The sequence below is a fragment of the Centroberyx affinis genome, unplaced genomic scaffold (genome assembly GCF_046629955.1).
Source record: "Centroberyx affinis isolate AG114_WGS23_722 - 3 ecotype Tasmania unplaced genomic scaffold, CSIRO-AGI_Caff_v1 ptg000122l_1, whole genome shotgun sequence".
In the NCBI taxonomy this organism is placed as follows: domain Eukaryota; kingdom Metazoa; phylum Chordata; class Actinopteri; order Beryciformes; family Berycidae; genus Centroberyx; species Centroberyx affinis.
The window spans coordinates 213688-239823 of record NW_027278823.1 but is presented as its reverse complement, the minus strand read 5'-3'; the positions used below and the strand labels follow the sequence as shown (position 1 = coordinate 239823).

General features: G+C 42.5%; 3 protein-coding genes across 3 annotated transcripts in view; 2 read left to right on the top strand and 1 right to left on the bottom strand.

The window, feature by feature from the left end:
• The window catches only part of dmxl2 (Dmx-like 2), a 40211-nt gene extending 37248 nt beyond the window's left edge, over nt 1–2963 (top strand). Inside the window, exons 49-55 of the mRNA XM_071528660.1 lie at nt 174–234; nt 474–601; nt 698–775; nt 1007–1098; nt 1202–1254; nt 1358–1575; nt 2733–2963. Coding sequence (XP_071384761.1) covers nt 174–234; nt 474–601; nt 698–775; nt 1007–1098; nt 1202–1254; nt 1358–1575; nt 2733–2942 — 840 coding nt within the window. The 3' untranslated portion in view covers nt 2943–2963. The remainder of the gene's footprint in view (nt 1–173; nt 235–473; nt 602–697; nt 776–1006; nt 1099–1201; nt 1255–1357; nt 1576–2732) is intronic.
• Nucleotides 2964–5679: 2716 nt separating this feature from the next.
• gldn (gliomedin) lies at nt 5680–10844 on the bottom strand. Its single transcript, XM_071528673.1, has 10 exons — nt 10296–10844; nt 9894–9945; nt 9777–9794; nt 9531–9629; nt 8822–8923; nt 7778–7903; nt 6946–7029; nt 6716–6841; nt 6280–6430; nt 5680–6152 (listed from the first exon to the last, which is right to left on the bottom strand). The coding sequence occupies exons 1-10, from the start codon at nt 10842–10844 to the stop codon at nt 5687–5689; spliced, it is 1773 nt and encodes a 590-aa protein (XP_071384774.1). The 3' UTR covers nt 5680–5686.
• A 4940-nt stretch (nt 10845–15784) lies between these two features.
• Nucleotides 15785–19056, top strand: cyp19a1a (cytochrome P450, family 19, subfamily A, polypeptide 1a). The gene is made up of 9 exons (XM_071528738.1): nt 15785–15983; nt 16175–16325; nt 16422–16576; nt 16706–16900; nt 17179–17293; nt 17423–17534; nt 17768–17930; nt 18451–18692; nt 18799–19056. The coding sequence occupies exons 1-9, from the start codon at nt 15785–15787 to the stop codon at nt 19054–19056; spliced, it is 1590 nt and encodes a 529-aa protein (XP_071384839.1).
• Nucleotides 19057–26136: the final 7080 nt, after the last annotated feature.

Sequence of the window (26136 nt, the reverse complement as noted above, 5' to 3'; positions counted from 1 at the left end):
TACAGCCTGTTTCTTCAGAAGCCTGTAGCATTGCATCATTCAGCAGTAGTGGGACGCTACACCAAGACATCTTCCACTACTGCTACAGATGAGTTTTGATTCACCTGAAGTTGTTTAAAGTTAAGCCCCATAGTAAGAACCCAAGTTAATGTTTTGCTGGTGATGTTTTTCAGATCATGAAGAGGAATCTAAACAATGTGAAGAGAATGACATCGCACCCCATATATCAGTATTGTAAGTGCACACTCTGGGAACGTGGCCAGAGGCTTGTCGCCTCCTGTCACGTGTCACGTTTTCCCAAATACACAGTTGAATTTTGAATGCTTTATAATTGTCTGCCTCTCTCTCTCTGTCTCTTATCTCTCTCTCTCTCTTTGTTAATCTCTCTCTGTCCCTGTCTCGCTTTCTCTTACTCCCTCTCTCTGTCTGTCTCTTTCTCTCTTTCCGTGTGTGTGTGTGTTTGTGTGCGTCAGACATGACGGGGGCTCAGGACGGTAGTGTGAGGATGTTTGAGTGGAACAGACCTCAGCAGCTCATCTGCTTCAGACAAGCAGGCAACGCCAGAGTCACCCGCCTCTACTTCAACTCCCAGGGCAATAAGGTACATACACACACACACGCACACACACATCACAGTGCCTATGTTTTGTCTATTTGGTGTGGCTGTTCTGATTTCTCTGTATTCTTCTCTATGTAGTGTGGAGTTGCTGACGGAGAAGGCTTCCTCAGTCTCTGGCAGGTCAACCAGACATCCTCCAACCCCAAACCCTACCTGGTGAGGGCACCCACCCACACACACCCCATCCATCCACCCCATCCATCCATCCACCCACCCACACCCCATCCACACCCCACCCACACAACCGAATGCATGTGGATGCTAGTCGGTACAAGACATAGAACAAAATGTGAATTGTGATAATCGAACAGCTTCGTTGACTAATCATCCTTCTCACTTTTTTTTTTTTTTTTTCCTTGTTTCTCCTCTTCTTGTTCCTGCCACCAGAGTTGGCAGTGCCACACTAAGACCTGTGGTGACTTTGCCTTCATCACCTCCTCCAGCCTCATCGCCACGGCCGGGCAGTCCAACGACAGCAGGTCAGCACCAGCACTGAATCTACTGGGGGAACACCAGTATTTATCCAACACTGTTCTTTGCCTGTTGTCATTCAATATTTTCCATGGTTTCCTTTCTCCACAGAAATGTATGCCTGTGGGATACTCTGATTTCACCTAGCAATACCATGGTCCACGGTAAGAAATCCTGAACGCTTCAAAAAAGACAAGTTTAACCTTTTTCACAGTTGTGTGGTCATCCGTTTCAAATTTATCTCATCCATGTGTCTCCCCCCATCAGCGTTCCCCTGCCATGAGAACGGGGCCACTGTGCTGCAGTACGCTCCTAAACAGCAGTTGCTGATCACCGGAGGCAGGAAGGGCTTTGTGTGCGTGTTTGACGTCCGCCAGCGGCAGCTGCTCCACACTTTCCAGGCCCACGACTCGGCCATCAAGGCCCTGGCGCTGGATGCCTCCGAGGACTTCTTTGTCACCGGCTCTGCAGAGGGCAACATGAAGGTGACACGTGCTCCGCCACTCACTCACTGCCCTGACAAAACACATTAGCATTTACAGTCACACATTGGCTGTGTACAGAAGATTAGTGCTTCACCCTAGGTAGGACCCTACTAGATATAATCAGAAAATCCTCCTCCATGCACACAGAGTCCAGCTGTTAAGGCCCCCTGTCTCTGGAATCACATGTGTCCCCACTGTCCTAGTTTTCTCTTTTAGGTTTTTCTTTCTCTCTGTCTCCCTCAATAAAGAACAAGTACAGATCCTGTACAGTCTCACGGCATGTTTGTGGCAATGACATAAAGACCTAATTAATTATCAGTTCACTTGAATCGGATCTCAGCCCTGTGGCTCCCTAGTAGATCAGTGTGTAGCTGTCCTATGGAGAAAGCGGTAACATTAGCCACTATACTTAGCCACAAATTAGCCACTTAGAAAATAGACTAAGTCAATGCATGAATTAAATATTTTAAGTGATTCTCTCAGTTACAATAACACTGTGTTACCACAGCACTTTAGGGTTACCAGGTGGACTCCAATAGTTTATATATTAACTAATTTTAAAGTTACATCTTCACAATAATACAATAGCTACTTGTTTTTATCTCCTGCCACCATGGTATATGGTATACAGGACATTATATCATCATGGTAGTGTCTGTCTCTCTGTCTCATACCTCATACTTACATTACAGTTCTCCCTATAGAGTATATGATCTGATTAGATTTCAGAGCACCTTCCTGCATAATTTTGCATTTTAATGAGGAAAAAGTGATTTTCTTGAAACTAGTATAACTCCTTAATGCTTTAGCAAAGGGTTTGCAGAGTGCCTGTTCATATTAATACCACCCACATGTTATGTGAAGACAAGTATGTTGACATAGAAATATTTGCTAATTAATGCATTAATTAGCTTAAATAATGACCTCAGGTTATGTTTAATATATTATGATGATTATGGCAGGACATTATGCAGTTCAAGTGCCTGTATCAATTAGTTACTGCTCAATAAAGAACAGACTTGTTTTGTACAAAGTTATATTTACAACACCTTGACAAAGTTTCAAAATAATCAAGATGAGTAGGCTGCTCACTCTGCTTTTGAAAAAACAAAAATCCACCTCTCACTAACCCTTCTTTCCCTTTTCTCTCGCTCCAGGTGTGGAAGCTAGCAGGTCACGGGCTCATGCACTCTTTTAGCAACGAGCACGCCAAGCAGTCCATCTTCCGCAACATCGGCGCCGGCGTCATGCAGGTGGAGACCCGGCCCGGTAACCGCATCTTCACCTGCGGAGCGGACGGCACCCTGAAGATGAGAGTCCTCCCCGACCGCTACAACATACCCAACAGCATCTTCGACGTCCTGTAACGCCTACTTCCACTGCTAAGGGTCCGAAGAGGAAAGAGACAGAGAGAAAACACTAAGACATATGTAACACTCGCTAGACATCAATGGTTTTAATTGACGGGGGAAGTCAAGTAGTCAAGAGATCACCATGCTTTTGGCAGCTTTCAGAGTGTGCACTGTTCCATGGGTTTACTGTTAACGTAAATCATATCCAGAGTGATAAACGGAGCTGCGAATATTTTTTTCTTTTTCCCAAAGGCTGAAAGCAAAGAGTTACAAGCAAAAGGTATCATACTTGATTTTAAAGCTAGATTTATTGTAATTTTATTGAAGAATCTCTACTCGTAGAGTGTGTCCATAGGGAAGCTATGCATGTCCTGTTCTCGTTACGCGGTGCAATCACAGGTCTATTGATAGTGCTCTGTAAAAGTGCTCAAGCAAAAATTTTAAAAGTGTGTAACTGTCGTCATTTTGTGCCCACAGCTGAAAATCTCTTAGCATCTACTTTAACCAGCACTGTGGTTTGTTATTAAGTCAGTGGTTTCCGGTGTGAATCAAGTTGTTGGAATCTGCATTTTGTTTCACTGGTTTTGCCCCCCTGCCCCTTCCCCCGGCTTTTCTCTGCCCTTATGGAAGAGTTGATGGCGCATTGCTCCTATAGTGACCCCCCTGTTTCACTGGCTGCCCAGTCACACACTCCGGCCTCTCCTGGTTTGGGGGCTCGACCCGGCCTGGTTTCCGGTCCTCGAGTGTGTGCTCACTCTGCTGTGTCTGCCATCTGTACGCCTGCCCGCCCACCTGCCCTCAAATGCCTGTTTGTGTGGCAGACTCACTGCTAGAACATTCCTGTTTGGAAGATGATGTGTTTTACTCCTGTGACTGTGGTTTCAATGTCTCCATCTGTCTGGTCCAAACCTAAACGCCCACCCACCCTGAGCAGAAACACAAAGGTTCACTTCTGGTTTTGCACAAGATATTGTTTTCTTTTTTTATTTTATTATTTAAATTATTTATATGTTTGTGTTTGTTTGTTTGGTCCACAATTCCTTTGTAAAACTATTGATATTTATGTTTAACTTATTGCCTTTTATGTTAGGAATGTAAGGGGTTTTACTGTATCTGACTGGAAGATAGTGCAACATGGTATACTGTATGTAAGTGTGTGTTACCTCGCTAGTTGTTTTTACTGTTTCATCCATAAGGAATAGATATTTGCACTCAAAATCTGGAGACACTATAAAAGTTTATTTCAAATAAATAGGTTATTGAAGAAGAAACTGTTATATACAAATGAATGTCTGGCTTTATTTGGCCTAGTAGTAAAAAGTTTGAAATAGTTTTAATATATAAATTATATAAATATATATATATATATGAAATACCACAACAGCTTGTACAAACATGAAAGCGTTTTCTTTATTTTTGGTTTGTATCATACCAGCTGGATTAGTTGTAACTTTTGTTAAGTGTATGTATGGTATTTATTAAAGAGATTTGTGTTTCTCTCCCTCTTTCTGCCCACTATGTGTACTGTATGTATCTTAAGTGTTTTACCAATGGTCCTACTGGCGTCTGCTGTGTGTATGTGTGTGTGTATCTAATGCAAATATGAAGCCAACTACATGGGAAGACACTAGGGCACTTGAGTCTGGAGGTGTTTGAGAGAACAGGCTATTCTACCACGGTCAGAGTTTTACCTTTGTAAAGTGAATAAATTCTTTTTATTTCATTGGGGTGATTTTACGCTGTTTTTTTTTTTCTTTTCTTTTCTGTCAATAGTAATAATTAGCAGTGACCAAGGACCATGCTGCTTCACCAGAAAGGCATGTAGACTGTATATATGTACAAAATATAAGGGGGTATCAGAAATTGTACTGAAACATACAGTATGTCCATATAAAAATGCATTTCAGATAATTAACATGCAAATACAGGGACAAAGAGAATAATTTACAAAACAGGCGACCTTGAAAGTCAAGTTATGAGTACAACATATATATCATACAAGTGATTGATAACTACAAAATGATAACAAAACCTTTTCACACTGTTAGTTGGTCCATAACCTCACATGTACAATAGGAATAGGATATAAATACAGCACTAATGTTTACTTTTGACACCGTAACAATAATTATTGAGTAAGATCTTGATTTCCTCCATTTAATGATATTGTGATCTATATGAACTGATTACAGCTTTAGCTGATGGTTGAGTCCTTGAATACTGACAGGGAAAACCTGAACATGACCAGTTTACACAGATATGAGTGAATATTCAGTAGTCAGCAGGACCTTAAGCCTTCGGAAAGGCACTTCCCTCTGCACTGATTGGCATATCGCTGCTGTCAAATGAAAACCTCTTATCTCCAAAACATCATCTCTTCAGGAACTAAAAAAAATGGCCTTGGTCTTTGGCTTTACCATCATGTGTTTTTGAGATTATCCACTGGGGTTTGAAAGGGTTTTAGGTGATAGAGTTTGTCTCAACCCATAGAGAGAAAGAGGTAAGAGCTATCAATACAGTGCACTGATTTTACCTCTTTCTCTCTGTCTAAAATGTTTTGATCCAGCACCTGTAGTACGTTTTTTAGATGTGCAGACTTTTTTCTACTTTATTAAAACCATAGAGAAAAATGTAATGTTATGAGGTTTTCACATGACAGCAGCGATACAGAATAAAAGCAGTTGACAGTATGTAATATCCATATCTGAGTGCTGAGTACTGGTCTTTCATGATCAGATAGAGTGTAGAGGCTGAGGTGCTCAGTCATCAGAGATGAAGTGGACCACATACAGCCGGACGTAGCTGTGGTCCCATACATACAGGTGTCTGTCCTTGGGGCTGTAGGAGAGCATGGCCAGCACCCCGCCTGGTGACCTCAGGTCAAAGGTTACGTTGACGGGTTTGCCCTTCAGCAGGTCGAAGGCGAAGGTGACTCTAGTGTCCTTGGTGTCGGTGACATACAGAACCCCGCAGGCGATGAAGGCGTTGCCGGCCTTGGTGCGGGGGTATGTGGTGTTAATATAGGAGGTGACGGAGAAGGTCTTCTGGTCCAGCTGGGCGACCATGACGCTCTCATCCACACTGGAGGCAAAGATCAGCCACAGGCCATTCTCATCTGCCGCCAGTTTGAAGTAGGTCTTGGAGTTGTGGAGCAGGTAGGAGAGGTTGTGGTACAAAGCGTTGTCTATAGCGAGAGTGTGAAGCCTCTTGGACCGCAGGTCAAATCTGTGAACACAAAGGAATCAGGTTCTTAGCCTAGTGGGATAACTTGATCATGTCATTAATTCACACGAATGGAAACAACAGCAAAGCATCTAACTTTGCATCACACACTGTGAAAGTGATCCTTTACCTGGCAATGGTGGAGGTGCCAGCAATATGATAGTAGAAGGAGCCATTGTGAACAGTGTGGCCGCAGCCCTGATAAAACTTCCTGACATCCACAATGTCACTGCTGCTGTTCTGGAAGGAGGCGATGCTTTTATACTCCTTCACCACACGACCTGGAGAGGAGAGAGGCAATGATTCATTATAACTCTGAAACAAAGTTTTAGATGGTGGGAGTGCTGTCGAGGTGAGCCAAGCTGCAGGGGGCTGAAAAAATCAGGTATTTATAGGGCTTTTTTAAGGTCCTACAGTCTTATGTCCCCAGTATCTCTGTCACACTGAAACCAGCGACCTTGGTGTGGAACACAAAGATTGATGGCACATCTTGACTAAATAACCTGTGACTGCATTATCAGTGTCCATGCTGGGTTTTCACCATCTGTCCTCTGTGGCCAACCTACCAGAGAAGTGTTCTGCCACCCATATGCGCTCATCGTTCAGCCGAGCGGTGTCTTTCATCCACGTGCCAAATGTGCTCTCCATCTTGGTCACATTCCTGGGGTTGATCAGGGACTTGATCAGGCAGTCTGAGGGGCAGACGAGATAACAACAGGCTCAGCAGCACGCTTCTCTATCACACAACCACAACTGACCATCCAAATCTATGAGGAAAATCTCCGAAAGTACATACCATTCTTCTTAGCCGGCATCTCTCGTAGTTTCCCAGCCTCCTTTGCAGACGAGGTTTCATCATTTGGAATAGCGTGTATCAGTGCTGAAAGAGTTTGATGATGTCATGTGTCACAGTGCTGAATTACTAGTAAAATATAATTGGTAGATAACTATTTAAAGATAATAACATCTACCGTACCAGAACTGTAGCTCTGTTGTTGTGTTACAGTAAAATCTGACCAATTTAAAACTTTTTGCTGTCATAAATATGGTTTCTTTTATCAGATTGCCATAAGGCTTCATGACATTCTCCACACTAGCGATCAGAACACAAAAGAATAATTTTAGCGACAGGTAGGTGTTTTATTCAAACTGAGGACATCTGTGTTCCAATTCAGAGTTCAGGAGTTTAGTTTTGCAACCAGATATCAACTAAGAGTATCAAGAAGATGGCAACACACACACAAACACACACCTGCAAAGCTCCAGCTGTTGTCCCATCCCCATCTCACCCTACTTCTCAGACAAATACACCAGCCCCCCCCCCCCCCCCACGAGAACCACAACTTCCAAGCAAAACATTACACCTGTTAGTTATGAGAACCTTTTCTTTTCTCGCATGCAGCCACAACATGGTGCAATGCTCAATCTTGTTATTGTGATAATGATTAGGAATTATGTTGTTTAACAGGTGTAACACAGCATGAGGTGAGAATCTATTTTTTTATGGTTGCTAATAAAGAGTTTTAAAGGGCTGTGTGAAAAAGGGTGAAGCATCATAAATGGGACCATGGCGTTAACAAAACCCAAGGGCTAGCATCAGGGTGGTGGAGTCAGTAAAGGCATCTCACCCAGGGTCTGAGCAGCATGCAGGTGGGCTCTCTGGCTCCTGTTCCTGGCAGGCCCCTGGGGGCCCGGGGGTCCAGGGGGGCCCATGGGCCCAGGGACTCCTGGAGGACCGGGAGGACCTGGAGGGCCTGTGTGGAGAACAGAGGACAATATCTCATAGTCTGAGATAACATAATGTTCTATATACCCTGGTATTGACCGATTACTTCTATTTTTGTATGACCAAACCTCTTGATAGAGACAGTATCTTTATTGTGACATCACATTTCCCAGGTTTGGGAATTTTATGAGCCATATCCTACACTGGTTAAGGGTGGAAGTAACTAATTACATTTACATTTATTTTTTTATGTACTTGTACTTTTTTGAGTATTTTTTAAAGTCAGTAATTTTACTTTTACTTAAGTACATTTTTACTGAAGTAGGCTATTGTACTTAGTTACATTTTGAATCACATTCATTACAGAGAACAGATTGTGTGGCTCTCCATAAGCATCAGAAACTGGACAATTGTAAACTAAATTGTGGATCCTTTGCAGTGAACAGTCAGTCAGCAAAGAAGAGAATCATCTGGCTTTACTGTTTATTGCATTTATTTTCTAATTGTAATAACGTTCTCTTTTCTAAAAAGTACATTTTAAATGAGCTACTTCTTACTTTTAATTAAGTAGACATTTACACCAGTACAGAAGGAGAAGAGGAGCGCTACTTAAGTGTCTCTGGTATCTTCCACTGGTGCTCTTTGGTGACAGGGATTGGAGTCTTCAAAAATAAAAAAGGAGGTCCAAGGCACTCAAGTAGATAAAGTAATTATCAGAGTCTTTATTAAATTGGGCTAGAACATGGCTGGTGACCTACACGTTGCGGCCACAGAGGCCTTCATTAGGGTTTATTTACACCAGTACTTTTACTTCTACTTGAGTAAAATATCAGCAACTTAACAATACTTCTACTTGAGTAAGATGTTTTAGTCTTTAATCTTTCCACCCCTGTTTAATTCAAATGGCTCAAGTGAAACCAAGCTGTGAGTGTGACACTCTACTTGCCCTCTAGAATGACGTCATTGGACGGCTGTGCCTTTTCTCCTGGAGGACCTGGCTCTCCTGGCTCTCCTGGCTCTCCCCTCTCGCCTGGTTCTCCTCTCTCACCTGGCGGCCCGGTGGGTGGAAAATTATCAAAATGCTTTCAAGATTGCATTCATAAACGCAATACACTTAGCCTATTGTGAGAACCATGAATCATTCCATTGACTTCCTGGTGAATCATGCCATCTGCCATGGAGGAGAACACAGTGAAGTGGGAGAATACTGGGAGAGAGTTTTCCGGCCCATTCAGCCGAAGCCCGAAACCACAGTCATGAATAATATTAGCGGAGAATGTGAGAGAAAGGCAGCTGTTTCAACCTTTGCTTCAGTGATTTCTGAATTACAGGAAGCACCCACTGTGAATAAAATCTGCCGTCATTATGACACACTTCTTGTGTGGATAGATCGGGAAATTCTTGTCGAGTTGGTGTGTTGGTATACTGCGTGTGTGTGTGTGTGTGTGTCTCTTAATGCATGTGTGTGTGCTTGTATGAGTGACTGCGTGTGTTTGGTATTTTGGTATTTTGACCCTGAGGTTACACTCAACCCTTTGACTGTTACATTGTGCCAACAGTTCTTCACTAAAATGGCCTCCGTTGCCCAAGGCTCTAATATAAATGGATGGTGAGTAAAGACAGAATAGAGCTGACTGACCCCCCTCTTTCCTTACCTCTTTTTCCTCTTTTTCCGTCTTCCCCAGGCAGTCCATTGAGTCCCGGGATGCCATCAGTCCCATTGTGGCCGGGCATGCCATCCAGACCGGGCGAACCTACACAAACACAGAAAAACTCATAACCGTGGGCCGTGTGGAGAACACTTTGAACAAAGATATACGGGTCACTAAACCACAAAAGAGACAAGATTTTAGAAAGATCAAGATTTTTAAATTTGGATCCAGAATTCAGCATCCACTCACCGGGGGGTCCTGGGGGTCCTGGGGGTCCTGCAACAGAACACACAAGCGAGTTAGAGGATAAATAGTGTTACTGTGGATGTGATCATAAAGGATACACAGTGTTTAGGTGAGACGTACCAGCTATGCAGACTCCCTTAGTGCTGTTGCAAATATCAATCAACAACTTGATCTAAAGGGAAAGAGCAAATCCCAAAGTTAAATCAAAGTTAAATCTGATGCATCACATTATGGGAAATAATTCAAGACAGCTGGCCTCTTTTTGTTTGTTTTTTACCTTTATAGTGTGCAAATTACTCTGAGAGACATACCTGAGACATTTTCTGTTTTTTTTTTGGACTTGACAAAAACAGTTCAGACATTTTCACTCACCCAATAATTCAAGACACCACAGAAAGAAACTGAAGGCAAAAATATGTTACAGATTAATGCATTCACATCATGCCTCCACCCCTGCACACAAATCTCTCTCTATCTATCTATCTATCTATCTATCTATCTATCTATTGATCTGTGTCTCACCGGCACCATGGAGTAAGTCATCATCATCATCATGTCGTCCTGCACCTCTGTCTTGTGGTAGCCCTGGGTGTGCCTGTGCTTGTGCTTCAGCTCATGCCTGATCTTCTTGCCCCGCTCCTCTCCCACCTCCTGGCTGGTCTCCTGTCCCTCTTCCTGGTCCAGCTCTCTCAGCTCCTGCCTCAGCTCCTTCTCCAGCTCCCTCTCCAGTTCCTGACTCCTCTTGTTCCTGGAGTACTGGTACTGGTACTCGTGCTGGTGCTGCTCCCCCCTGCTCGCCCGCATCCCCGCTCCTCCTCTGGGCACCTCCTGGAGGAACTCCACCACCGAGCTCTGCTCCACCTCCGCCAGCCTCGCCTCCGTCTGCTCCAGCCGAACCCGTTGCTGGTTCTGCTGGACTAGGAGCACCAGAAGGCCCACAGAGTTCATCAGCGCCACTACACAAGTCCCGTACAGCACCAGGCGCTGAGGGAGAGTCATGCTGGGGGTTGGGATCCACATGGTTACCCCCGGTCCTCCTCTTCTCTGAGGATCACCCACCAGCTTCTGCATACACAAGGGAACGGAGCAGTATTATAATTCAAGTACAGCAGTGGATATCCTCTTAGTCTGGGTTGGGACAAAAGTCCAGCAGATCAGAGTCCAGCAGGACAGAGGAATGCCAACTTTAAGATCTTAGTGCCCAGGATGCTGCCAACAACCAAAAGCAAACCAAACCAACTAAAGCCAAGTTAATCCAATAGGAAGGAAGTCCTTTGCTGAGATTCAAGGTCCTGTCCAGATTATTTGAAAGCTCCAAATAGAGTCCAGTCGCTGATTCTGTGTCTCTGCTCCACTCTTGATGTGGACGTCGGCACGGGTGGTCTATCTGAGGGCAGACTGGTAAATACAGTCCTTGTTGTGTTGTGTGCCAAATGGAGTAGGGGTTGTGTGTATGCGTGTATATGTGTGTGTATGTGTGTGTGTACATGCAAACCAGTAATGTAGGAGTGGGCATTACACAATCCTCTGGGCTTGTCTGGGAAGAACCCCCCCGCCTGTTCAGTCACCTGATTTATATTCAGCACAACCCATTCTACTGCTGTGCCGTGGGCAGACTGACATCACACACATACACACACACGTACCACACACACACACACACACATGCACACATGGATGCATGTATGCATGCATGCATGTACACACATATACACACGTCACACGTGCATGCATAACACCAGACAGACCAACTGGTCATTTGATTTTTTCTGTTTTTGCATTTTCAAATGTCACTTTGTTCACATGATCCCTACTGGGCCTCCAGTCCATGATGTTTACTAATATGCTTCACTCTACAGGTTTGATTTAAATAAAAATAATAAAATAAAACAATCCTTTAATAAAGCATTCAGTTTAATCCCCCATATTCAGATCTTCTTAAAAATGATGAAAAACCCTATAAAGCTATCTGATGATATTAAAATGCTTCATTCTTTCCTTATCATCCTAAACACTGGTGAGAAAAAATATATACTGTATCGTATGAGTTTTTTGCTTATAGATACTTACTATATGTGATATGTTACTATGCAATGTTTTTAAGATGATGAACAGTTTTTATCTAATACATACGTAGATATTGACTCTTGTAGACATGACTTGCAGAGACAAATACATTAGTTTCGAAATTCTTGAGATTTTTATGTAAAATTTATGTGATATAATAAGGCATAGTCTCATCCATTAATATGTAAGATATAATATGATGTTGCTGTTGTTGAAGTGTAACATAACACTATCCTACAACATTTCTATCTCAGTAGAGGTTCTGTTTTCATAATGTAAATTCTATACATTTTATTTCTTCTAATTCATTTATGGCTACAACTGCTAGCCAAAGCAATGTCACAAATGGAATCTTGGATTTAAGGGAGCACTTTTTAAATTGTACTTCAACACGCATTACCATCTCGACCATCGACTAACTGGAGAGCCATGGAGTTTTCACAGAGTTAGTTCATGCCCTCTCTTCCCCGGCTCTCTCTCTTCCAGGAACTCGGGTATCCTCCGCTCATTTCTCCCCAGGCGCTGGACCTTGCCACAACCTCACAGCTCCCATCCACCAACTGCAACAATGACCCATTTCCATTGCTCTGATTTGGGCCAGGAAAGTGACATTTCACCAGAGAAATGACAGGTCACCGGAGGGAAAATTAAAAAAAATGACATTTTCTGCTACAGGCATCTGAAGTATTCCTCACTGTAGAGAAGAGTTGGCCAGTGTGCTGCAACCTTTTGCAACTAAGATGGAGTGTAACTGGCCCACTTCATGTAATTGCACTAGTTACCTTATTAACAAACATGTTGTAATGAGTCAGCTAATTGGCCTATCTGATGATAAGAAGCAGTGGTGGATTAATGTAGCTTACATATACATACTCCTGGAGCCATGTTATGCCCCACATACCTTGTAAACACACACACACACACACACAGAGAGAGTAAACATGTCTTCCATCAGGGCAACATTGCTGTTACAGTCGGAGCCTGAGCCCCTGAGGCTGTAGGTCACTGGCAGACATCTGCAATTATTGGACAGCTTGAATTGCTACAGTAGATATGTACTGTACATATACAGTCTTCAGAGCATGGAGGTCATTCCCTTTGTACTCCTCCATCCTCCGCACTCTGAGCTCAGTCCGCATCTCCAAAAGAGTTGAGAACGAACCCCGAGGAGAGCAAATCCCTTATGTTGACTTCTGATTCATAGCATTATGTCTACATAGATAGGCGAGTACAGTGCAAGGATCCTAATCAAAAGATGTCCTTCTATTTGTGCATGATGATGTAATATCCGTGCAGCAGCTGAAACATGAAACTAATTTGTGAATCATGAAACTAAAGTGTGTGATGTAAATTGGTTGACATCCCCACTCTAGCCAAATTCTTTATAGGTTTATCTCACTAGACCTCAGTCTCTTGCTATACCTTTTTCTGGCTCTGTCTCTTCGTTCCTGAGGTGCAGCCGCTGGGACAGGAGTCTTACCTGTCCTCCTACCGCAGTGCAGAGGTCCGTCTAGCTGCCGGGAGACCTGCTATGTCTCCCTACAATCTCTGACTCCCCACCCACCTCGTCTCTGGGACCCAGTCGCTCGGAGAAGTCTCATTGTGCACATTAAACAGTGTTATGTCACCAGTGAAGTTTCAACAGTTTCAAAGTAAACGGGCACCCAGCCAGCAGATAATCGAGAAAAGGGGTTAGGGTTACAGATAGTGTTATGGGATAAGAGGATGGATGGAGAGGCACTCATCTCCCCCAGCACATGACACCTCTTGTCCCTGACTTTACAGTTGCATAATCCATGACATTTCAATGGTAAATACATTTGCCCAAGGGTAAAAAAAAAAGGGGTTCAAATCCAGCCTAGGACCGTTGTTGCATTCTGTACCCCTCTCTCTCTCTCTCCCAATCTTTGTCTCTTTCTACTGTGTGCTATCAAATACAAGCAAAAATGTGAAGAATTTTTGTATTGTTTATTTTTTATTTTTTTTCTATGTAAATCACTTTGCTAATAGTTTTTTTGTTGTTTTATTTGCTTGTTTTATCGGCATTTATCTGTTTTATTTTGTATTTATTTTCTATTTTCTATTATATGAAAAAACACTTTGTAACATTTGTTTTTAAAGATGCTATAGAAATAAAGTTTATTATTATTACTATTATTATTATTTATCCTTAAAAGTACTACTTGCTACTTTTCGTCTTAAGGTCTTAAAAATCTTACATTAATCAACAACCATCTGCAGTGCTTGTGTGATCAGTTCTGCCCTACTCCCTACGTTTAACTATGCGGGGGAGACAAAGATGCGGTTGACCACAACACAGAGCGCAGAGACAAGGTTACATTAACATCTATTTTCTGGAGGAACTCAGCCGGTTGGAGTGGGAACAGGAGAGAGGCCCGGCGCTGTGACTGAGGCAGTCTCTGCTTAATCATGCAGAAGAATCTAGATCTCAGTCATCATACAGAACAGCGTTATCGAGGCAGCGCCTCAGCACACAGACAGCCATTTGAACGGTGCACATTCTTGGGCCAGAGTGTAGGCGGTGAGTGAATTCACAGAGTTCATTATACAGATTAAATGGTACAAAGGCACCCCTCCCCAAACAACTCCGGCTTTGTCACAAATTGCAAAAAAGCACTGGGAGTGATTGAGTCTTATAAGTTAGGAGAGGTATGAGATTTAGCAAAGTTCACCAAAAGCAATAATATGCAACAGTGGGGTGCATAGGAAAGGAAAAGGATGCATGTGAGGCTATATGGCAAGTGTTTAACAGGGAAAACACTCTTACAATGTACTGAATATCTAGTTTGGGACAACACTGATTCATGCTACTTTTTAACACAACATATTACAAACACCATACTCTTTATTGACACAATATATGCTGTTATTGATGCATGTTATGTTGACAAGTAACACAAAAGTGCCTGTCGCAAACTAGTCACACACAGATATGTTGACAATGACACAGCAGATGAGTAAGTAAGGTGATGAGCTGATGAGATTTGGCAAACCAAAGCGAACAGAAAAGATAGAAAGGACCATCTAGTAGAACGAAGAGCTGCTATTAGAGTTGTACTGTGATAGTAGCCATCCGTTTGATTTTTATCATTTTTTGCCCATAACTTGGTGAGTTGATGTTGCAGTAACTCTACAGCTCTGGTTATCACTGGGCTTTGTCCCTGTGTCTCACAGCTCTGCTTCCCCATCTGCTGGTGGTCTGGTGGAGGGATCTGGGATCTGGGAGGAATCACAAATAGGTTCTTTACAATCCTTAAAAACAAAATGAGCTATTTCAAAAGATTTTAACAAGAGCTCTAAATAATAAAATTTCATAGAAACAGTGAACATTGACTGGACTTCTGAGGTTTCCAGTACAGCATTCAATCATATGACACAGCCCTCTGGATAGATGCAGAAGAGAGAAAACTGAGGTCTTGATGTTATTCAGTGACTCCCAGAGAATTTAATATCCGTTTGGCCAGGGAGATAAAGCTGTAATAATAACAATACAGCTATTCCCCTCCAGCGAATGCAGGTGCTCTCCTGTGGGCTTTCCAACCAAGTTGGAAACTATGAAGCAAGGCAAAGCCTCTCTACTACTTTTGATGTTTAAAGGACGACAGGAGAATCTGCTTCTCATCACCAGAGACAAAGAGTCAAAGGTCACCCATGATAGGAGCTCACTTCAACATGGGACTGTAATACAAAATGTACCCATTGAAGTGACTCCAGCGTACGCTCAAGGGCACTGGCAAAAATCCAAGCCTCAAGGTTACAAGTACATTGTTTACAATTTCCTTTTTGTTGTGACTTTTGCACTACCCCGACCTGGCTTGTAACTAGCTCCGACCGCCTATAAAAAGAAGACCTGGGTGTTAAGACAGCTCACATCTGTTGGACCAGACACTGGTGTGTGCTGGTTGTTTTGAATCTGTGTTCTCATGGATCTGATCTCTCCCTGTGAACGATCAATGACTCCTGTACATTTGGACGCTGTAATGGTTGACCTGCTGGTCTCCGGGTCACAGAACGCCACGGCAGTCAGGTCAGAGGGTGTCTCCATGGCAACTAGTACTTTTATACTAATCCTCTTTCTGCTCCTGGTTGCCTGGAGCCACACAGACAAGACAACTGTACCAGGTCAGTCACATCACCTTGCTATGCAGATCTGTTGGATAAGTATCTTCAATGCTTATGCATAACTGCAATTCAGGATTGTCACTGGCTTATCTAGTATAGTAGAGTGTCTCTTTATTTGTGCTGTTGATTACTTAAACATCAACATGAAATTGGCATTAGTTGGATTACATTTTTGTCATTTTCCATGACAGGCCCTTCCTTCTGTCTGGGTGTGGGGCCACTGCTGTCATATCTGAGGTTCATTTGGACTGGCATAGGCACAGCCAGCAACTACTACAACAACAAGTACGGAGACATAGTCAGAGTCTGGATCAATGGAGAGGAGACCCTCATACTCAGCAGGTTGGTTCTCCCTGTAAAATGTCAGTGAAGCTACCAAATAGTCAGTTAATCAGTAAAATGCTAATCTGCAATATCATCATTATTTTCCACTATAAGGTCATCAGCAGTGAACCATGTCCTGAGGCACGGACATTACAGCTCACGTTTTGGGAGCCAGCTGGGACTCAGCTGTATCGGTATGAATGAGAGAGGCATCATATTCAACAGCAACGTCACTCTGTGGAAGAAGATACGCACCTATTTCGCCAAAGGTAATATTTTAACTCACACTTGTGACCTGTTTTCTAAAGACCCAGCTTATTGATTTGTCTGGTTACTCATTTGGGGAATAATACCTGACCAACCATAATCAAACAAAACCTGTTGATTTTCTGTGTCAGCCCTGACAGGTCCAGGGTTGCAGCAAACATTGGAAGTATGTACTTCCTCCACACAGACACACCTGGACAGCCTGAGGGAACGAAACCCAGACGGAGCAGCAGGTGACAGTTTAGATCAGGTGGATGTCCTCAGTCTGCTGCGCTGCACTGTGGTGGATATCTCCAACAGACTCTTCCTGGGAGTACCTTTCAATGGTGGGTAGGAGCCGTATATATTGAATACTAATATTTGGCTCTTGCTTAATTCAACTCTGGATCCATTTTTGAGCCTGTTGTCTGTCTATTGAAGTGTCTGGCAAGATAGACCAGTCACTCATGTGGGAGGTCAAATATTTGATGCCATATTCAAATATATTTGCTCAGGTTGGATGTTGAAGAACCAGCCTAAGACACTAGGGATATACTGTATCTCACTACTTCACTATAGTCTTGAGACATTTGTCTTTAATCATTCTTTTCTCTGTTGTTTCCAGAGAAGGAGCTGATGCTGAAGATCCAGAAGTATTTTGACACATGGCAGACTGTGCTGATCAAACCAGACATCTACTTCAAGTTTGACTGGATTCACCAGAGGCACAAGACAGCAGCGTGAGTCAGTTTATCAATCATATGATTCATCTTCATGATACGTAACCCCTCCTCCAACCTTTTGTCAATTAGCATCTCTTTCTTTGTTAATTATAACAAAGCGGTATATATCTAACTGTTATGTTGCAGCCAGGAGCTGCAGGATGCCATAGAGAGCCTGATAGAACAGAAGAGGAGAGATGTGCAGCAGGCAGATAAACTGGACTACATCAACTTCACTGCTGACCTCATATTTGCACAGGTCAGTCTGAGTTTCGAATCCCTGCCATTCCCAATAGTCATTTCTAATTCCAATAGTCCTTCCAGTTCAAAGGAAAGGACATTTTCGTTTTTCTTTTATCTATTCTTCAAGCCCTTTGAGCTCTTCCTCCACCCCCATTCAAGAAATACTCGAATGCACTTTTTCGCTGGATTCTGCCAATTGAAGCCTGTCAACGTGTTAATGTATGTGTGTGTGTCTGTGTGTGTTTTCAGAACCATGGCGAACTGTCTGCTGATAATGTGAGGCAGTGTGTGTTGGAGATGGTGATCGCAGCCCCAGACACTCTGTCCATCAGTCTCTTCTTCATGCTGTTGCTTCTCAAACAGAACCCAGACGTGGAGCTGCAGCTTCTGCAGGAGATCGACACGGTCATAGGTGAGGACCTGGGAGACTGCAGACTAAAAAAACACAGACGTGAATAAAATATAGTGTAGATTAAAAAGATTCTGCCAGTGAGGTGAGATAACTCCACTTGTTTCCAATGCAGTTTCACTTGTTTCAGGAATTTTCTAGAAATTAGTGTCAATATCTTGAAACTTGAAAGTCAGAATAAGGCAGATCACTGCACTACTATCAAGAAAATGACACTTGATTCTACAAAATTCTTGAAACAAGTTGATTTGCATTCGAAACAAATGAAATTATCTAACTCCCTTGGCAGATTTTTTAACTTACTTTAAGAAAATTGCAATTTTTGGACTAAATTACTTGTTAAGATGGAGTTTTTTGCAGTGTAAGTAGTTGTCATCAGGGAACCGGACTCATAAAGTCTGAGCTTCAAAGGTGCAAATATTGAATAATGTAAAATGGAATATTGTACATGTAAAAGGTGAAGTTTGTGATAAAAATTCTTTGGCTGATGCGGCAGTAAAGATATCTGACTGCCTCTCTGTAGGTGAGAGGGAGCTTCAGAACTCGGACCTTCAGAAGTTGCGGGTGCTGGAGAGCTTCATCAACGAATCCCTGCGCTTCCATCCTGTGGTGGACTTCACCATGCGCCGAGCCCTATCTGATGACATCATAGACGGCTACAGGGTGCCGAAGGGGACAAATATCATTCTGAACGTCGGACGCATGCACCGGACAGACTTCTTCCTCAAAGCCAACGAGTTCAGTCTGGGCAACTTTGAAAAAAACGTAAGGGGATTTCTATCTGCAACACTGGGAGTATAAGTTCAAAGAATTTAAAGTGAATAAAACAGTTTCTAACTTGCTGTCTCTTTCTTATTTCCTCCTTCCCTAGGTTCCCCGGCGTTACTTCCAGCCGTTTGGTTCGGGCCCTCGCTCCTGCGTTGGCAAGCACATCGCCATGGTGATGATGAAATCCATCCTGGTGACGCTGCTGTCCCGGTACTCTGTGTGTCCCCATAAGGGCTTGACACTGGACCGCCTCTCACAGACCAACAACCTGTCACAGCAGCCTGTGGAGCACGAGCAAGAGGCGACGCATCTCACCATGACATTCCTACCCAGACAAAGAGGAAGTTGTCAAAGACTTTGAGACTCTGACTTTATTTACACATATACATATATACAGAATATTTACATGAATATCGGCTATATGTACTGTATAGGATGACTATGTGTATTATCTCCACTTGTATTATCTCATGCTGTACAAAGCTAAATTGTCTATTATGGTATGTATCAAATCACATTTCTACTTGAACTGTGTATGATGTGAAATGTACATTTAGATATGCTAAGACTTAAGTAAATTTAAATTATTGTGTCATGTTGTTGTGATCTTTTGTTTATGTTTTCTAATTTTTGTGAATGCAATCACATACACTATTAATTAGGGATGTCTTCCTGATATTGAGCTGCAGCACCTTTTGCACAATCCATACCTCAGTTGTCTCAAAGTTTAAAAATCCTTCTCTAACTTGTCTGCATCTACATCTCTTCCTTTGTGATTGGTATAGATTTAATAAGGGAAATCAATAAGGGATAATGGCTTTTACCAGGATTCACCTGATCAGTTTACTTCATGAAAAGAGAAAGTGTCCGTAATATTTTGTACATTCAGTATAAATTCCAACTTTGAAAAGCTAGAATAAATGGAGCTGGATCAGGAACAATACATTCATGCATTCAGGTTACAGAGAGAGTGAAAAAAAACTCTATCACGCTCCTTTTCTCCTCATTTTGTCATTGCAAGTGGTGGTCAAGAGAGGGCACTGCAACACATAACACAGAGATACGATCAGTTATCCTCACCACAGACTAAATAAAGCGAGCAATCTGTTCATTATGTCTGATTTCAGCTGCAACAAAATGCCTCTGGGCAAACATGGCAATACTTTTCACACACAGATGCTTCAATTTGCATTGCTTCCGCTCTCTAAACACCACCTCGACCGCTCACAGGCTTAAGCTGCAAAGACCGTGGGGCTCTTATTGCAAACATATGTTTATTTCAATGTGTCTGTGTGTGTGTGTGTGTGTGTGTGTGTGTGTGTGTGTGTGTGAGTGAGAGAGAGAGAGAGAGAGGGAAAGAGAGAGAGAGAGTGAGAGAGAAATTAAGAGAATCAGAGAGAGATAGAGTGAGAAAGCGTACATAGATACGTTTTTGTGTGTGCTGTGCAGTGCAGTTCCTCCGAGGATTTTCAGCCATCAGCTGTCTACCAGTGACGCAAGAGAGTGAAATGTCAATCAGTGTAACGAAAGGAGTCTCAATCTCGATTTCTCCGACACACACCACCTGGGATCTGGCTGTGCTGATTCCACTGACAGCTTGAGATGAGATGAGTGTTGGTCAGAAAAAAAAAAAGAGCTGGGTAATCGATGACTGTAACAGACTACCTCGCCACCTCAGCATGACCCTCATATGTCTGTGTGTGTTTGTGTGTGTGTGTGTGTGTGTGTGTGTGTGTACCCTCTTCAGGCTCTGCAGTAATAGACAGCCAGGCCATGCGGCAGATGCTTTTAGTATCCATGTCTTTAAACCATGCTGAGGCTCTCGGTGGTATTATTGAATCTTATGTCAATTCTAATTTACTTTCACATAAAGCATTTCATTTGTGTGTGTGTGTGTGTGTGTATGTGCATGTTTATGGGCTTGTGTGTGTGTGTGTGTTTTGTGCCACAAGCTGTTCCTTGAAGGTATCCTGCATGAGATAAAGGAGATGCATCACTATATTCTCATTGATCTCAATCTCATCCTTGTCTTCCACCAGGATGGAAGTCATATCACCACCAGTAAGACTATCATGTGCTGCAGTAGCTCGGACTGGACTTTATTAGACGTCTTTGTAGGGTAAATTCATAGCTAAGACAAGTGCAATAATCCTAATGTCGGTCTCCATAATCTCTTTTTCTCTCACTATCCCTCTCTATTCCTCTCTCTGGAAAGCTTAATGTCATTAATGAAAGTTAAGAGCAAAAGCAGTCATGCAAAGGGGCTCTAAACAGGGAAATAATGATAATTATCAAACAGAAAATCAAATTAATCAGTTGCTGCTGAGCTCCTCCCATAAACCACCTGCTGTTCTTCTGCCAGAGTTTGTGTCTGCAGAGCCCAGAAGTCCTTAAGGCGACTCTTTGCTTGTCAATCTATCTCTGTTGTTAAAGTGAAAGTGATAACCGCTCAAACAAAGCCAGGTTGTTGTAGGGATTGATAAAGGCTGAACAGCCAGTGATAACACCTCAGTTGGGCCTTTATTGTTCAAAACAGTGGGGCAAAGGTCAGGGTCAGAGATGGGGTTCAGGTTAGGGGTTAAAATGTCTATATTTGGATTCTCTGCTCCATCGCCAGAAGGAGTCTATCAGATGAGCAGCACCTCCCGCCTCTGACAGCACAGGCTGACAGCCGACCTGCCACTCACAACAGCCTGTCCAATAGGAACGCTCTGGTGTTTTTACACTGCCAAACATGTCACTCTTATCAAGTCATATTATGTTGCATTGAGTCTTCAAATCTTACTTTTCTCAAAACAAGTGACTGGGGGCTGAGATCATTTCACAATGACCCTAACCCTTGTTTCAAAAATACTATTGAATTAACATTATTTAAGTACTATATCAATACATTGCTACATGTTTTAACGTAATTGAAAACAAGTGTAATCATCTCACCTGTCAAGTTTTCGCTTGTTTTGAGAAAGTCAACAAAGATGATATTTGCAGCAGAATTTTCTTTTTTAGTGAATGGTCTTTCTGGATCAACAGAGCTGACGATAAAAGGTGTAACTCAATATACTGGCCGTGCATTATCCGTATCAAATTCAGCTTTGAAGCAAGTCACTGCAGTTAACATCTTCTGTAATCTGTCCCTCCGCTTGTCAACTTCAGGCTGAAACGATGCCTTAATTATCACATTTCCCGTTAAAGCTGAAGCACCAACGCTGTTGCCTCCTATCAGCAACAGTATCAGCTACTGACACATGAACACACACACACACACACACACACACACACACATACACATACACAAACTATCGATCTATCTGTCTATCTATCCATCTATCTATCTATCTATCTATCTGTCTGCCTATCTATTTATCTGGGGTGCCAGCAAATAGAGACATGCGATGAGGAAAAGGCCACATAAATCGCATAGTCATACACTGCAAAATCAATTAATTTACCTCCTGAGAGTGTAAAAATTAACACTATGCCAGTCTTTATATCAATCCACACCCATCAGAATTAATTTAACACCTTTGATAGTTTTGAACAGCTGCCCCAGAGCCATACCAGCTCATGGACAAACAACTCTCCAATTAACACTTGTCAACTCCAAGTAATCATCACTGCAAAATCAATACTTATTAACGCTGAGAAATTTGCTGTGCGTCTTTAGAATAAGCGTTAATAAAAAGCTTTGTGCCAGTCAAAACTCTAGCATTAAACAGTCAAGGTCAGTGCAGCGGTGTAGTCTCTCTGTCTCCTCAAAAAGAGGAAATGTGGCGAGCTCCGGCACACACAGTAGATACTGATTTGACACAGTATGATTACCGCTCCCAGACTGGGAGAGAGCTAATGTAATTCCTCTGGCTCCAAACTGTAGGATATCAGGCATCTGTTAAATAGATCTGTGGTAACTTCACTTTTACTCTACTACTGGGGGCTGGTGTATGTGTGTGTGTGTGTGTGTGTGTGTGTGTCTGTGTGAGGGAGAGAGAGAGAGAGAGAGAGAGAGAGAGAGAAGGAGAGAGAGAGAGAGAGAGAGAGAGAGAGAGAGAGAGCGCATATACATGTACTGTATATGTACAGTATATGTATGGGTGCGTAGGTGGGTGCATGGGCAGGCATGCATATTGCACTCAGCAGCATGTGTCTGTATGTGTGTAAGTGTTGAAAAAGAAACATTTGGTGAAAAGGAACTGAATAAAAGTGTGGTTTGAAATTAAACTGACACTGTGGTGTCAGCCTTGTCTGCCTCTGGAAGAAAGGTTGTTTCTTTCACAATCCACTTTCATCATATGACGCCTTTTTCAGTGATATTATTCATTCTTTTAAACCATTTTAAACCATTTTAAACGAACAATTTTTCAATTTTGAGGTGAAATAATACTCCTCATTTCTGCATTTGCATGTGAGCAAGAGGCTTGCTTATCCCAAGGCACACCAAAAATAAATATATAAATAAATAAATGCATGTTGGAAATCTACTACACAAAACTGCCCTTTACTAAGAATAGCAAAGACTTATTTTTGGCACAAGGTAGAGGGTAGCGGGCCGACTAGTGCAGCTTGCCTTACAGAAATGTTGCACTTTGCCTTAAAATATTCACTCTGCTGTTCCTCTTTAGGAAGTCAATGGTTCTTCATTTGTGGTCTCTGTAAAACAGATGATATATATTTTCCTTTTTTTTTTTTCGGGCAGTCTCGTTCCATTTATTTCTATTACTGCATGACAGATTTATAGAGGCAAGATGCCAGACAGCTTTTAAAATAACTCTGACATAAATGCCTCGCAGTGAAAGTTTCGACTGTCCTGTCTCATGTTCTGATAATCTGATTGATTACACACACACACACACACACACACACACACCCCTACACCTACACATACACACAGTGCTGTCCTGATATCCTCAAATGCCAGTGGCCATATTGTCTCTGTGTGTCAGTCCCCAGCTGGATTAGCGCTTCATTAAAAGACAGCCTTGGTTACTATGGAAACATCTACCAGAGTGGGTAAACCAGCAACACACTCATCTCAGTGTGATTGGATGCACTCATCTGAAGGACAATGGTGCATTATTAAGTGCACCATACACTTAACAATGACATTGTTTTCCCTGATGCTATTAGACACTTACTGTATTTGTGAGTGGCTCTCAGCGATACTGATAATGTGAATTGTGTATGATTTTGGCACTATTGACAATCAAAAGAACCCAGTTATGATCCGCAGCCTGACTGCTTCTGAAACAGGAGTGTATCTCCCTCACTGGGCCGGTCTGTCTGAGAAAAGCCAAGACTGGAAGGCTCACTGCCAGTAAAGGAACTGGATCAAAGGCAAACTCTCACTTCACGGCCTTTTCATGCGGCCTGCTTTGCAAAGTCAGCTCATTTGTTTCTCATTGAACATCAGAGGACAGTGGTGGCACTCAGTATTTGGACCATTACAGGAAACTCTTCTTCTTTTTTTCTTTGTCTATATAATGTCCACATTTAAAATAAACTCAGCCGGGAGGTTGCAAATTTTAAATAGCAGTTAGTCTGTTCATCGATGCTGTTGTTTCTCTTGTCTATCTGTTCATCTGTCTGTCTGTATCTTCTCTGTCTGTCTATCCATTTGTCTCTCAGCAGCAGTTTTGGAGCCAGATTGGGGTTGGTTAAGGATTCTAAAACATTTCAAAACATGTTCACTATCCATCACAAAAACACACACACTCATTATCTCCCATTAGTGTGGGTGGTTTGGCCGATCCAGTAGAGATATTTCACAGCATCTTTCCCCTGTAGATATACAAGCAATAGAACTTAGTAGATAACAAAGTAGATAGCTCCACTATTAATCAAGGCACATTTAGGGAGACACTGCTGTAGCTATTCTGTCAGAAATTGAATTACCGAGGCTTAGCCAAAACTCTTCTTGTCAGCGACCTCAGAGCGCACATCCAAACACTTGAGGGACTGCAGTGTATTCAAGAATGACAATGAGATCTTCTGTTTCTGCTGGAACACAATTTCATAGTTGGGTTGCTGTAACATGGATAAAAAGTCAAAGTTATCCCCTGCGCAACCTGAATGCCACCGATTTTCTGTCAAATTCTTAGTGCTTTATGTTTCCTACACCTGCGAAAGCCCACAGCAGGCAGGTACTCTCAGTCTCACATCAGGTCAAAGATGTAACACACTTTTATTGTCATGATCAAAATAGCTCAGTTTGTCGTGATTACTGGCATATCTCTTTAGTCAGTGCAATATAGTCAGTGCAGAGAACTTGCATGCAGACACACACACACACACAGTGTTGCAGATAAGTGGGCCTTGGGCAGTGGGCAGGCTACGGCCATCTGGTGCCCAGTGCTCATGCTGAGCAACAGTCAGCTCCACACCTGGGAGATGGTATCGCCTGCAACTGTTGTCGGACCACCAACTGCACACCCACCTGCACCCACACTTATCAATCTGTGCTTTACTTTGCTTTGAGTTAAAAAAAAAAATGCTTGTGTTGGTAACTTTTTAAAGGAAAGCAGAAATGCGATTCACACATTTAATTAAAGAAAAAAATCCACCCTCTGATACTTTTACACTGTTATATATCATCGATCTGTGAGTGTTCCAGGAGTTATTTTGTGATGAGGTGTTGTAATTTACTTTTTTTGGTGAACCCACTTTCCCTCAGCCTCCCTCGCCTACTTCTACTTCAGTTAGGGATTTCCTGCGTTTCCCAGAATGCCTTTCGACAACCCCCAGAGTAGGGGCGTGTACTTGTATTTAGCCGAAGGTTATACGTGTAGGTGGAGAAAAAAAAAATTCAGACAAGAAAAAGAAAGAGTCGTGTCTCTTACTCAAAACACAACATCTTGTAGCTGCAGTGCATTCTGGTCTATTGAAGCTACTGTAGGTGGAGAAACTGGTATGTCTGCCCCCTCTATGGAAATGGTTAAAAGTCTAGAAAGAAGCCCTTGCTTTTTGATTTTGAGGGACTGACACCAAAATCCTTTGTTTACTCCATTGTAGCTGCACTGGAAATATCTTGACATTACATCACGTCATCTGTGTTTTCCCAGTTAACCACAGGAATAATAAAAATATATCACCAAACAACAAAATATTGGTGTTTTAGGGTGGATTTTCCCTTTAAATGTGAATCATCGCATCATATGAAACCTGAAAATAGCTAACTTCTTTCCTGCAGCACACAAATGTCCCAAAATGTCACACATGGGGGTGACTGACCTCATGTGGATTTATTCAGGGGTCATTGACTTGAAAAAGCTTGTGATCCCTTGCGATAGTAATTATTGATTTTATATCAGCCAATAACAAGGGCCCATGGGATTTTTACTGGTGGAGAGGAATTTCAAGTTGCCATGAATGAGTGTCTCCCATTGCTCTGCTAAAACACAGGCAGCACTCTTACCCAGAGACAGAGAGAGGGAGGGAGAGAGGAAGAGAG